Source organism: Daphnia carinata, chromosome 7 (assembly GCF_022539665.2).
Source record: "Daphnia carinata strain CSIRO-1 chromosome 7, CSIRO_AGI_Dcar_HiC_V3, whole genome shotgun sequence".
Lineage (NCBI taxonomy): Eukaryota > Metazoa > Arthropoda > Branchiopoda > Diplostraca > Daphniidae > Daphnia > Daphnia carinata.
This window is the reverse complement of record NC_081337.1, coordinates 9,516,681-9,528,250: the sequence shown is the minus strand read 5'-3', so window position 1 is coordinate 9,528,250 and position 11,570 is coordinate 9,516,681. Positions and strand designations below refer to the sequence as shown.

The 11,570-nt window shown below is 43.1% G+C and overlaps 1 protein-coding gene across 3 annotated transcripts; it reads left to right on the top strand.

Annotated features, from left to right (window-relative positions):
* The first annotated feature begins 72 nt into the window (after positions 1–72).
* LOC130689682 (E3 ubiquitin-protein ligase lubel-like) lies at positions 73–11,489 on the top strand. Of its 3 annotated transcripts, none has more exons than XM_057512622.2 (25): positions 73–360; positions 526–697; positions 766–926; positions 990–1,136; positions 1,197–1,268; positions 1,339–1,456; positions 2,110–2,396; positions 2,462–2,734; positions 2,800–4,099; positions 4,716–5,374; positions 5,436–5,639; positions 5,704–6,345; positions 6,408–6,650; positions 6,718–6,981; positions 7,041–7,209; positions 7,271–8,526; positions 8,591–8,788; positions 8,848–9,126; positions 9,189–9,278; positions 9,349–9,431; positions 9,501–9,610; positions 9,682–9,836; positions 9,929–10,077; positions 10,189–10,363; positions 11,161–11,489. In XM_057512622.2, exons 1-25 carry the CDS (start codon positions 355–357, stop codon positions 11,188–11,190), a joined length of 7,242 nt encoding a protein of 2,413 aa, XP_057368605.1. In that variant the 5' UTR covers positions 73–354; the 3' UTR covers positions 11,191–11,489. The 3 variants fall into 3 exon arrangements, with proteins under 3 accessions (XP_057368605.1, XP_057368613.2, XP_059352380.1); XM_057512630.2 differs by having other exon boundaries at positions 74–360; positions 1,342–1,456; XM_059496397.1 differs by lacking the exon at positions 10,189–10,363 and adding an exon at positions 10,499–10,667 and having other exon boundaries at positions 76–360.
* Positions 11,490–11,570: the final 81 nt, after the last annotated feature.

The following is an 11,570-nucleotide window of genomic DNA, read 5'->3' as shown; positions in this document are numbered from 1 at the left end:
ACTGATGCGCGTGGTGTCTCACTAGGGAGAATTTTCCCGGCAGGAGGGCAGAACGAGCTCGACGATATTTTTGGGATTTTGCTTTTCGGCAGGGGTAGAACGTGAATCGTTGGCAGAATGCCGACAATTCCAGAGGCCGAAGCTGTCTGTCGCATTGCTTTGCGCTTTGGTGTCTATTCCAGCGGAGTGAACAGACATCACCTCCGAAGTGCATGGCGTGCGGTACGCCTTTCTCCATCTCTCCGGCATTTTACGATTTTTCAACCAAATTTTCAATGAGGATTGCTTCTTCCGTTTCCGCTGTTACTATCTAGTGTCGATAATATCCCATGCCTCTTGTCAGTGTCAAATGAAATGAGGGTACGTCAACACGGTTATTTACTTCAGTCGCCAGCACTCATATTTTGATGTAAAGTCTGTTCTTCGCAATTAATGTAAGTGCCTTTCCTAGTGAAACTTATGCTAATTTTTGTTTTTGTTTCGTTTCCCCCTTTTTTTTTCGTGTTATACTTGGGAATTATTCAGCAAATTACGCCGGCTAGGTCCGAAAATAAATCTGCATCTGCCACCAACGACGCCGCTGCTGCTGCAGAACCGCCTCCGTTACCGACAACTCAACCGCCGCCCTTGGAAGACGAATACGAAGAAATTGAATACGGAACGGGTGGCCATAAAGCCACATTCTCCGTAAAATTTGGTATAATAATGAAGAATTTAGGATCTGATTTCCGCTATCTAATCAGCTTTATCTGACTTACATCTTAGGGGGGAAAATGGAGACAAAGAAAGGCGATGGACGTCACTGCGAACTTTGTGGATCTTCGAGTCCTCAAGTCCGGTGTGAAAAATGTCTCAACCAAATCTTTTGTTTGTCGTGCGATGACATGTATCATCGGCACCCAAAACGCATGAATCACACTAGAAAAGTAATATGTTTTTTTAATGTCTCTTTTACGTGATATAAAGAATTTACTATTGACTTTAAACAGGCCCTGGATTGCATAGTTCCTTCAGTAAGGCCACCTCTGCCGCCGAAAAGTACTGACCATTCTGTACCTCCTCCGCTACCCCCACCACGTAACAAAGGGAAGAAAGGCCCATTTTCTACACCGTTGCTTAGCCGGAAAGATTTTTCGGTATGTTGTGTTGGATAAATATCAAAGCAGTTCGGCTCAGTCTAACGAAATCTTTCATAGACATCACGCTTAAATGTGTTTACCACTCCTCTTCTGGGCCGAAAAAGCGGAGGATCAAATTCACAAAATCAAGTAATATTTAAATATTGAATTAGATTTTTAATATAAAATAGAATTATTAATGTTGTTTCGTTACAACTAGCAGTCTCCAATGTCTCCGTCCTTACCTCGTAAGGAATCTTTTATGGAGAAAATGGGATCACTCAAGCGCTTTATGGGATCTAGACCTCTTCCTTCTGCGCCTGATAGTAAACCTTCAGGTATGATTTATCTATTTTTTTTCCATCAAGAAAAGGTAAATAACTTGAAGAGGAAGTTATTAACTGCCTGTACCGCCATAGTTTTTAAAAATACGATAGACTGCCGAAAGAAAGATAGCAAAGGTTTCATCTGTTACATGTTATGATTAACAAAGTGCGTAAAAAAAACGAGAACGGAAGCTTCGGATCAACGTTACTTTGTGAAAATCTATACGGGCTTCCTTGTCTGTTTACTTTTACCACATGGCCAGTGAACTCGTTACTCGGTCGGTCAGCAGGCTATTGTTAGTGCATGTTTAATGACTTGCGAACAGCTAGACACGTGTATGTGGAAAATCAAAAAAGAATTATTTTATTGTCTAATTAACAAATTAAGATGTGTTTTATTATTTTATTTATTTTTGAAATTTTATCACAGCTTGGCCAAAGCTGTCGTCTCTTGTATGTTTTAATTCTACAGTTTTCTTGTTGTAAATGTTTGTAAACAAGACACTGCTGTGGACTTGGTTTATTTTAGTTGACAGTTGTGCTTAGATGTTTTACAATGAATGACGAACGATTTATTACAACCTTGGGAGTCAAAAACGTTAAGGTATTGACTTCCAGGGTTGCGGAAACTATCTATCAGTTAATTTTATTTGGTTACATTACAGTGCCTCCTATTCCGCCGCCCAAAGAGGCGTCGCCCGTTCAATTACCACACAAATTTCCGCCGACAGGAATTCTTAAAAAACCAGCCTACGGTCCTCCGCCTTCCCCATCATCATCGTTGCCCTTCGAGCCTCCTAGACTTTCGCAAACGATGCCTAGAAAAATGGCAGCCCCCTCTCCGGATCTCAAAATGTCGCAGTCAGTTGATACACGTCAACATCAACAATATCGACCAATGCCTTCTTCACAAAGCAACAGCGGAAGCTTTGTCAGTTTGAACGAAGCCGCGGTAATAATAAAAGCCATCGATATAAGAAATTACTATGTCATAACCTTCTACGTTTATCTTAATAGCAAATGAACTATCCCGATTGGGAAGAAGAAAGGTTGAATCCACGTCACCGATCCAGCAGCATTGCTGGGGTTTCAGCTGACTGGGGCGCTCATCCGGGTTATCCCCGACCTGGACATCATCAACCCCCAGTTCAACATCCCGGCTATCCTCCTCCTTCTCGAAGGCCTGGTGGATCCTCTGCTATAAACAGTTCATCCGCATGGGATCTTTCATCTGGACCTTCACAAGGCTTCCCACCAATGACTCCAACCAGAGGGAATCCAATGCAGCAGGCAAGATTAATCATAATCCCTTTTAATCAGAAAAGATCATTCTATGAAATTATAATACTTGGCAGGCTCATTCAATGGCTCAGTTGAATTGGCGACCGGGGATGTGGCCTCCTGGAGGATCTGAATTTGGTTGGGATTTTCAAAATCCCTTGTTAGCGCACGTAGGGATTGTAGATTCTCCGATGAAACGAACACCCAGCAATTTGAGTATGTCTTCGGCTGCTGCCGAAGCGCCGCACGGAATGTGGCCACAACAACATATGATCCACCCAATGATGTACCCACACTTTCACCCGTCTATGATGTACCTAACTGGTAGCCAAAGTCATCTGATGGGTGGTCAGCCTGGCCCTATGATGATGATGGCTTCCGGACAACAACCGTACGATCAGAGGCCACCATCGCCCGCATCCAGCCAAAGATCACGGCGCTCTCAGAAATCACAGCGGTCAACACAGCGATCATCGCAGAAACAGAGTCGCCATGTTGGCTCCAACTCCAAATCTGGACGTTGGTCGGATTCGGAAGATTTCTCCGGCGACAGTGATGATTCGCTGCGTGATAGACCTACATCCCCACGAAAATCGTCTGTCTCTGGCCGTAGTAGTAAAAACAAAGACTACGGGTCTGTCAATCTTTCCTCTGGTGTTCGACCTCGAAGTCCTAAAGTCACAATACCAACATCTACTGAAGCTGAACAGGACTGGGAGTGCACTCATTGCACGTATCAGAATAAAGCCGAAACTCGAATATGCGCAGTTTGTTGCAGAACGTCTGACCATCACCAACAGTCTGAGCAACAGGTAGGCGATGATGAGGAGCTTCCTGTCGTCATGTCGAACTTGACATTCAACATTAAAGAAGACCGTGTTCGGGAACCTGTACCGGTACAACTAAAAAGCGAGCAGGTGATTACTAAAGATAAATCACCCAACAGATCCAATGACAGCCGTCGAGGTTCAATGAAGTATGATAATGTGAACAAACATTACGAAGATGTCAACGACATGTTGAAACGATTGCAAGTGCGAAAAGAGGATCCGAAACAAAACGTTCCCCAACAACTTCCTCAAGAGCCCATTGAACAATTTCCTCGACAGCCGTCTCCCCCGTTCCCCCAACACTTCCATGAGCAGTTCCATCAACAGGTTCCTCAACAATACCCCCAACAGTTCTCTACACAGCCCCCACAACAGCATCAAAATTCATTGCTGGATGAAATCGATGCAGTAGAGGATGACGATGAAGAAGAAGAAGAACGTTACATCGAAATGGAGGAGAAAGAACCTCTTTATGAACGTGTCCAGTTTCCTCCTGCTTCTTCAACTAGCGTTGCTTCTACTAACAACCCAGACGAAGCCCAAGGTAATTTCAGCGTCAACGGCTACCTACGGGCGGCTGAGCAGGCCAAGAAAGCACGATTTCGAGACTAAAACATGAAATGAACCATCACTTTTACGCTTCCCCTTCTTCGCCATTCCCTATCCTTTGCTAACCTGTTTCAATGTGATGCTTCGTGCGGGAAAAGGGGTATTAACGGTTCTTGTTTCTTTAGGTTGCTTTCTGTTTCTTGCAAACTTCACTGTTTCACCCTTAGACTTTTAATTCCACCTACAGTATCCTGTAGATCAAAGAAAACTCTGATCCCACAGCTTAAAAATTGGACAAAATCTCAGACAGACGAATCAGATCTTAAGTTTTTTTGCTTTTTCTATGCTTTTTTGCTCTTTCAGGATACTGTACAATCGCATGAAGCTGTTATCACACAAACACCTCCTGAAGAACCTAACTCGAGCTCTATCAATCTTTAATAATAATCCTGGTGTGATGAAAGTTGGTGTAGTCTTAAATCTGCCCGTTGTTCAATAAAAGCTGAACCTGCATCTTTATTCGCTGAGAACGGGAAAAAACGACACGTAGCTTGATTTTTTACATTCAAGGAACTCTAACTGAATGATTGCCTGCTTTCTCTTGCCCCCAGGTAAGAACCAGTCAAAATCCAGTGATCAGAGGTCTGGAAGGGAGTCCATCTCCAAGAGTCCATCAGTCGAGAAAAATCCGAAAACGTATCAGAAAAATGAAACCGCAATTTCCAAAGAAAACCTAAAAGCCGAAAGCCAGTCTGTTAGTCCTAATCTAGCCGAACCTAACAAGAGAAAAAACAATCAAGAAAAAGGAGAAACAAAAGTTACAGCAAGTACAACACCATCTCAAGGGTTGGCGGCTTTAAAGAGCCTTATAGCAAAAGCGGCCGCAGGCACGTTGAGTTCCAAGAGCTCATTGACTAAAACTCAGGATGAAACTACTACGAAAATGGAAAAGAAAGTCGAAAATGTTGAATCATCTTCTCAGAAAATTCGTAGCAGTGATCAGACTAAAAGTACGCCATCGTCTTCAAAAATTGTAGTGTCTTCTGTTCTAAAGCCTAGCAAAGCAACCGTATCCACATCGACTTCTACCTGTACGTCAACTGCCACTGAACCAGCAGAGGATGTTGGTCAAGAAAATGACTATTGGTTGGAAGAAAAGTTAAAAATGCAAAACACAGCTGCATACCAATCGTTTCAAAAAGGTGCGCTCCTAAAGAAAAACTTAACTTCCAAAGGGACTTCTCCGCCACCACAAACCATATCGACTCAGGTATTTGGCAATTTTTATTAAAGTATAAACTTTAAAGTTTAATTGTTGTTGATTATTCTAGACATACGAAGCTGTGGATCCCATTAGAGAAATAGCCAAAATCCAAGAAATTCCTGCTCCCAAACTGAAGCGCACGTTGTCTCTAAACATGGGAACTCGAGACCAAGTCCAAGAACCTCTCCCTGGCCGACATAATTTCATGAGCCGTAGGTTTCAGCATAAAAACAATCCAGATAATCGCAGAAATTACACAGGTTCTACGCAGGTATAATTCTTTAATAATAAATTATTTTTCTATCTTTTTCAGACAAAAATGTCTTTGTTTTTAGAGCTTGCACCAGATACTCCGTGACGAAAGTCCACCTCCACGATCGGCCAGTGGAACATTCTCTGATCGCAGTTTATCTCAAGAATCGATGGAAATGATGGAAGAGTCTGACGAGCCATATCGTATGAGTAAAAGTGGCCGGAACAAAAACAATAGATCTATGAAAGACCTTGCGATGGAAAGGCCATCTTTCCACAAGCGCAACTACGAGTCGGATTATGATGAACGTCGATATTCAAATACAAGCACTAGCCGCTATCGGCCTGATTATCGTCCTCTTGGCAGAGAAAGACATCCACCTCATGTAACTCCAGCACTGGAGAGTCGTCGTCGGATGTTTGAACGTGAACAGCAAAGCAGTCGAAGATGGGAACCGGAATATTCAGACTCCTACAGTGACGTTGACTTCAAACGGCAATATTCTAATGATACGTCACGTGATCGTGGTAGAGAGAGAGAAAGGGAGCGTGTCACGGAATATAGAAGATTATTTCAGCCACCAAGTCCTGGTCCCGAAGATTTTAGACTTAAGAAGCCATCCATGAGACGTCAAGATAGCAACACCAGCAAAAGCAGCCAGGATTCTTCATTCAACAGACACTACCCGGAAGGCTTGTTTGATACATATCGATCTAGATTTGAGGTAATTTTCTTTATCTGTTAATAATTGGGTCTATTGAAATTGATAATTTTTCGCTTATAAAGGGACGATCGGGAAGGGGAACATCATCTGAAAAGTCCGCTCCGAGTAGCCGTGGAGGTTCCGTGTCAAGTTCGGAACCTCTTCCTTTGCTTGAATCCAGACGCACTTTAGCTGGCCAGCTAAAACCCTTGGATTATCGAAGTGGTGCACCGGAAGACAGTATGCCTAAGCGGCGAACGAAGCCTATATTGCAAAAACCCATTCAAGAACAAACTCCAGTGGTAAAACTGGATGCACTTATCAGGGTAAAACATGTCAATACATTCAAGTGATGGCATAGCTAATAAAACAATTTCTTAATTTCCTTTCTAGGAGGCAAAAGAATTAGGGTTTGAGGCTGAGCATTTGCAAATTGCTTTATCACTTTGCGGGGACAGCCAACCTGTTAACTGGCTCAGAGACAATTGGCTGAACATGATTGATACGGTTGTCACGCTGGCCACCAATTACGGACACGAAAGACCCGACAATAATATTGGTACTCTAACGCGTGAAGAGGCCATCCGTGCAGTATTGAAAAACCAAGGCAACATTTGGAATTCCGTGACCGAATGCGTCGAAGAGCGTCAAAGAAAAGTACTGTGATATTCTGAAAAACGAGTGCAAATAATCATTTAATTTATTATTAACTATAGTTCAACGATTTGCTGATCCGTGGTAAGGGCGAATTTGATCGTCAGGATATAATCACTGCTTTGACGGCCAGCGCCGGAAACACTGACATCGCGTATGCCGAGCTGTGTAGGCCACCACCTCCACCTCTTCCTAGCACCAGCCCACCGACTCCTTTTCATGAACGATCAGGTTTTTCAAAATTAAATTCATTTCATTAGCTTCTATATTAATACGATTTTTGTGCAAATAGATTCTTCATCATCTCCAATTCCCTTTGCCGATGATTCTTCCGATTCTGAACTGGAGGAAGAATTACCTGCTGCACGTGGTCCCATTACTACTGCCATCAAGCAGCCCAACAATACTAGAAGCGTAGAAAATTTGCTATACTTCCAGGCTGCTCAAGACCACGAGGAAGACGATGTCTACCAAGACATATCAGATCCTGATGATGATGCTATGGCAGTCGTTCCTGCCAAAAGTGTGTCAGAAAATGATAACGAAGTGGAATTGTTTTCAACGGCTGAAAGTAGCCAAAATGATGTTACTGAAATCGACGGCATTGAAGTGGCAGACACACAAGAGGAAATTATGGACGAAGAAATGAGAGATGTCATGGAAAAATTGGATCAAGACTTACACAGGATCACACAAATGTCGGATGAAATCGAAAGGGCTATAGCTGTTAGCGAGTCGCATTCACCGGCCTCAATGCATGAAGAAGATCAAACTGAGTTAATGAATGAAGACATCGCAGTGAATCTCTCCAACGCAGAATTGGAAATCGAAGCTAATGAGCCAACTATTGCAGATGTTCCTGAAGATAACGGAACGGAGACGCTTAACGTTGATGTCGCAGAAATTGAAGAAGAATCCGCAATAGAAGAAGCCATCGACGTAGCAGAAGAAGCTACTGATGAAGTCTTAATACAAGAACAGAGTGAAGCAGAAAATCAAAGCAAAATTGACCAAGAATTGCTGGATCAGGCAGAAGAGTTGCCGGAACAGACAGAAGAGTTGCCGGCACAGACAGAAGAATTACCGGATCAATCGGAAGAGATATCGAACCAACCAGAAGAGATACCGAACCAACCAGAAGAGTTACCTGATCAATCGGAACAAATTTATGAAGAGTACGAAAAAACAAACGTACCAGTGAGTGACATTTCTGCTATGGTACCGATGGCAGTCGAAGAAGATGACGAATTCAACAACATAGATTACATTGATGATGACGAATACGAAGACGAATATGAGGAGGAATACGAAGAAGATGTTCCAGGTGCCATCAGTGACGAACACGGATCCGCAGAGGATGTCGAACGGCCTTTTAGCGCCGATGTTTTCGAGCGACACGTACAAAAGGTTATCGAAGAAGATTTTCCCGATACCAAGGACGCTAAAGCACCAGCTGTTCAAATAATCTCATCCAAACTGAATCAAGTAATGAGCAGAGAAGTAGCTGCAACCAAGAGCACACCTGAAGTTGCCCTTGCACCGTACGAGGTAATTGAACACAAAAAGGAATACGTTTGTCATGGATATATATGTTTCCATTGCTTTTCTACAGCGCAAGGTCCGCCAATTGCTGGCCGAAGGGAAGGCCGTGTCTTACGAAAAAGCTGAACTTGCTGCCAGACTAATGGATCTCAAGTTCAACGAGGACGAATCGATTTATGCAGCAAACGAATGCAGTTCCCTTTACATGGCCATATCTTACTTACAGCAAGATTGCGAACTCTGCGCCAATAAATACGGCGTCAAAGAGGTATTGATTGATCTTTTTTGATGCAGACAATTTCATTGTGAATTTCAAACGTCATCTAGATGGTTTCTATGCTTCATTGCACACATCGCTGTTGTCGAGGATGTGCCGAAACTTACTTTTCTACACAAATTCGCGATCGAACGATAGTAGATGCAGTGTGTCCATTTTGTTCAGAACCCTCTAAACTTGCCGAGGATGATGAGTTGGCAATGGACTATTTCACTCATCTGGATATTTTGCTGAAGGGAATTTTACCACCCAATATTCATGAGCTTTTTCAGCGAAAATTGCGCGATCGTACTCTAGCCAAGGACCCAAATTTCAAATGGTGCAACAAGGTAATCGATCATACGCGTACGTTGTATCTCCTTGACTACTAATGTGGTAAACATTTGTTTAGTGTTCTTCTGGTTTCATCGCAAATCCACGTCAAAAGCGACTTATATGCCCAGATTGCCGAGCCGTGACGTGCGCAACTTGCCGTAAACCGGTAAGTGAACTACTTGAGAAATAGAATGGAACTGACACGTTATCGATTGTTACGTTTGTTCGCTGTACAGTGGGAGAAACAACACGAAGGTTTGTCATGCGAAAAATTTTCCGAATGGAAAGAAGCCAACGATCCAGAGTATCAAGCAGAAGGGTAATTTAACAAACAAAGAGATTTGACGTAGTAAATTACCTAATATTTGATGAAACTTCGACTCGACAGTCTGGCCAAACATTTGGCCGAGAACGGAATCCGTTGTCCACAATGTCGTTTTCAGTTCTCATTAACCCGTGGAGGATGCATGCATTTTACGTGCACGCAATGCAAATACGGTCAGTAACACATCGATCAAGTCGACAGCAACGTGAAATTATCGCTTTTTTCTACAAAAACAAACAAACAGAATTTTGTTCCGGATGTGGTCGTCAGTTCCTGATGGGGGCTCGTTGTGAAGTTGGGCCGTTCTGCGCCAAATTAGGACTGCACGCGCATCACCCTCGCCATTGTCTTTTTTATCTGCGGGACAAAGAGCCGCGAGATCTCCAACGACTTTTAACGGTATTGGGGTGAACCAACCATATCCGCATTCGGAAACAATGTCAGTTTATATCACACCTTTTTTTTTTATTGCTCTTTCATTTTATTTACAGGAACATGGGGTTCCATTCATGACAGAGCCTCACGATTCAACGGTAAACCCTAAACAATGCGCTGTTCAACTCCAAAAAGAAACATCCGAAGGACTGGTTGATGACGTTTGTTCCAATGAAGTTAAAGAGGGACAGGCCGGCCTTTGCAAGTGAGATATGAAGCTAGCTAATATTAAATTTAAGAAACTTTAACGCTTATTGGTGGGAGTTGAAACGGGACGTTTTTTCAATGAAACTCTATGGGCGTTTCGACATAAAAGGCTCCATTATGTGGAATACCTTGCGGCTTTGATTACGAAAAACGAAGTGGATCCCTTGGATATCTTCAGCTCTGACGAGCTGGAGACGCTAATCAAAACAGCCAGCATTCGACTCCCGCCCCGGTCGCTCCCACCAAACGCGCCTCTCGTGGCATATCGCCGTAGACTTCTTGAGGTATTGCCGAAGGAACTGATCCTTTTCTTTTTTTGTTTTTCTCTCTTTTTTTGTTGTTGCCTGGAAATGCACGCGGCCCCTGCCGATTTATTGCCGATTTACTGTGTGCGCCTTCCTTCGCTTGCGGTCCTGCAGTCAGCACTACATAGAGTACTTGGTGCAACTGATTAACTTCAAAAAGATCGACCCGCTGAGCGTGTTCGAGGGTTCCGAATTGATTGCCCAGTTACGACGCTCAGCTATCGACATACCTGAACGTTTAGAGAATGAAACTGACGCCGATTTCTACGGGCGTTGTGCCCAGGTAAAACTAATTTTTAATTCTCCCAGTAGAATAACAGTAAGTGAATTAATTTAGTAACAGTGGTTGAGGAAAAAGGGCCGTTGGGTTGGTTCATTTGTATTGCCAAACGACTAGACGGTTGTTATGGTAACCCCCGTAGCATTCTGATGTCATCTGATAGGGTGTTTTTCGTTGATTGCTTTGTTGCATGGTTGCGTCGTATAATTGTCTGGCTTATAGAACGTTCCCCTTGCTTTCACTACCCATCAGTTTCTATCCGTTTGATGACAGGGGGGAACAGAGCGATTTTCTCTCCATTCTCTATTACTAACCATTTTGATAGAATGAATGAGTCATACGTACTACATCCCCCTAGCGTGAACGTTCACAACGACTCTTACTAGCAGGCCACTGATCACGCTGCATGATTCAATTTAAGCTTTTTGCTCGATCGGCCATCACTATATCTTTCGTCCTATTTTTTCCGTTGTCCGGTGGCTATTTTATGCAACAGGTGATTGAAGAGAAGTTGCCACTTCATTGAAGCAATAGAAACCGCCTCTTGGTCGTCACCATTTGGAAACTAACCGCGGAATTTTCTTGGACGAATGAACCAACACGTCTGGTTACATTTTATTTTACTGCCATAAATTCTTTTCCCCCAGAAACAACAGCAGCCGAGTGGCCAGTTTTATTTGGCTATGTTACGATCTTGTCACACAATGCCCCCTTTCAACCGAACAGTATACGTGAGCGACGTCATCGTCATCATAAATGCAATAAAACTATGCTGGTTATAATGTATCCAATAAAAGTCCTAGATCAAGGACGTCCGCTTACTAATGGTGGTGTGCTCACTGATGACATAACGTATGCACTGTATCCATCAAGTTTGTATGTCAAGGGTATTTGAAGTTAGTCAGG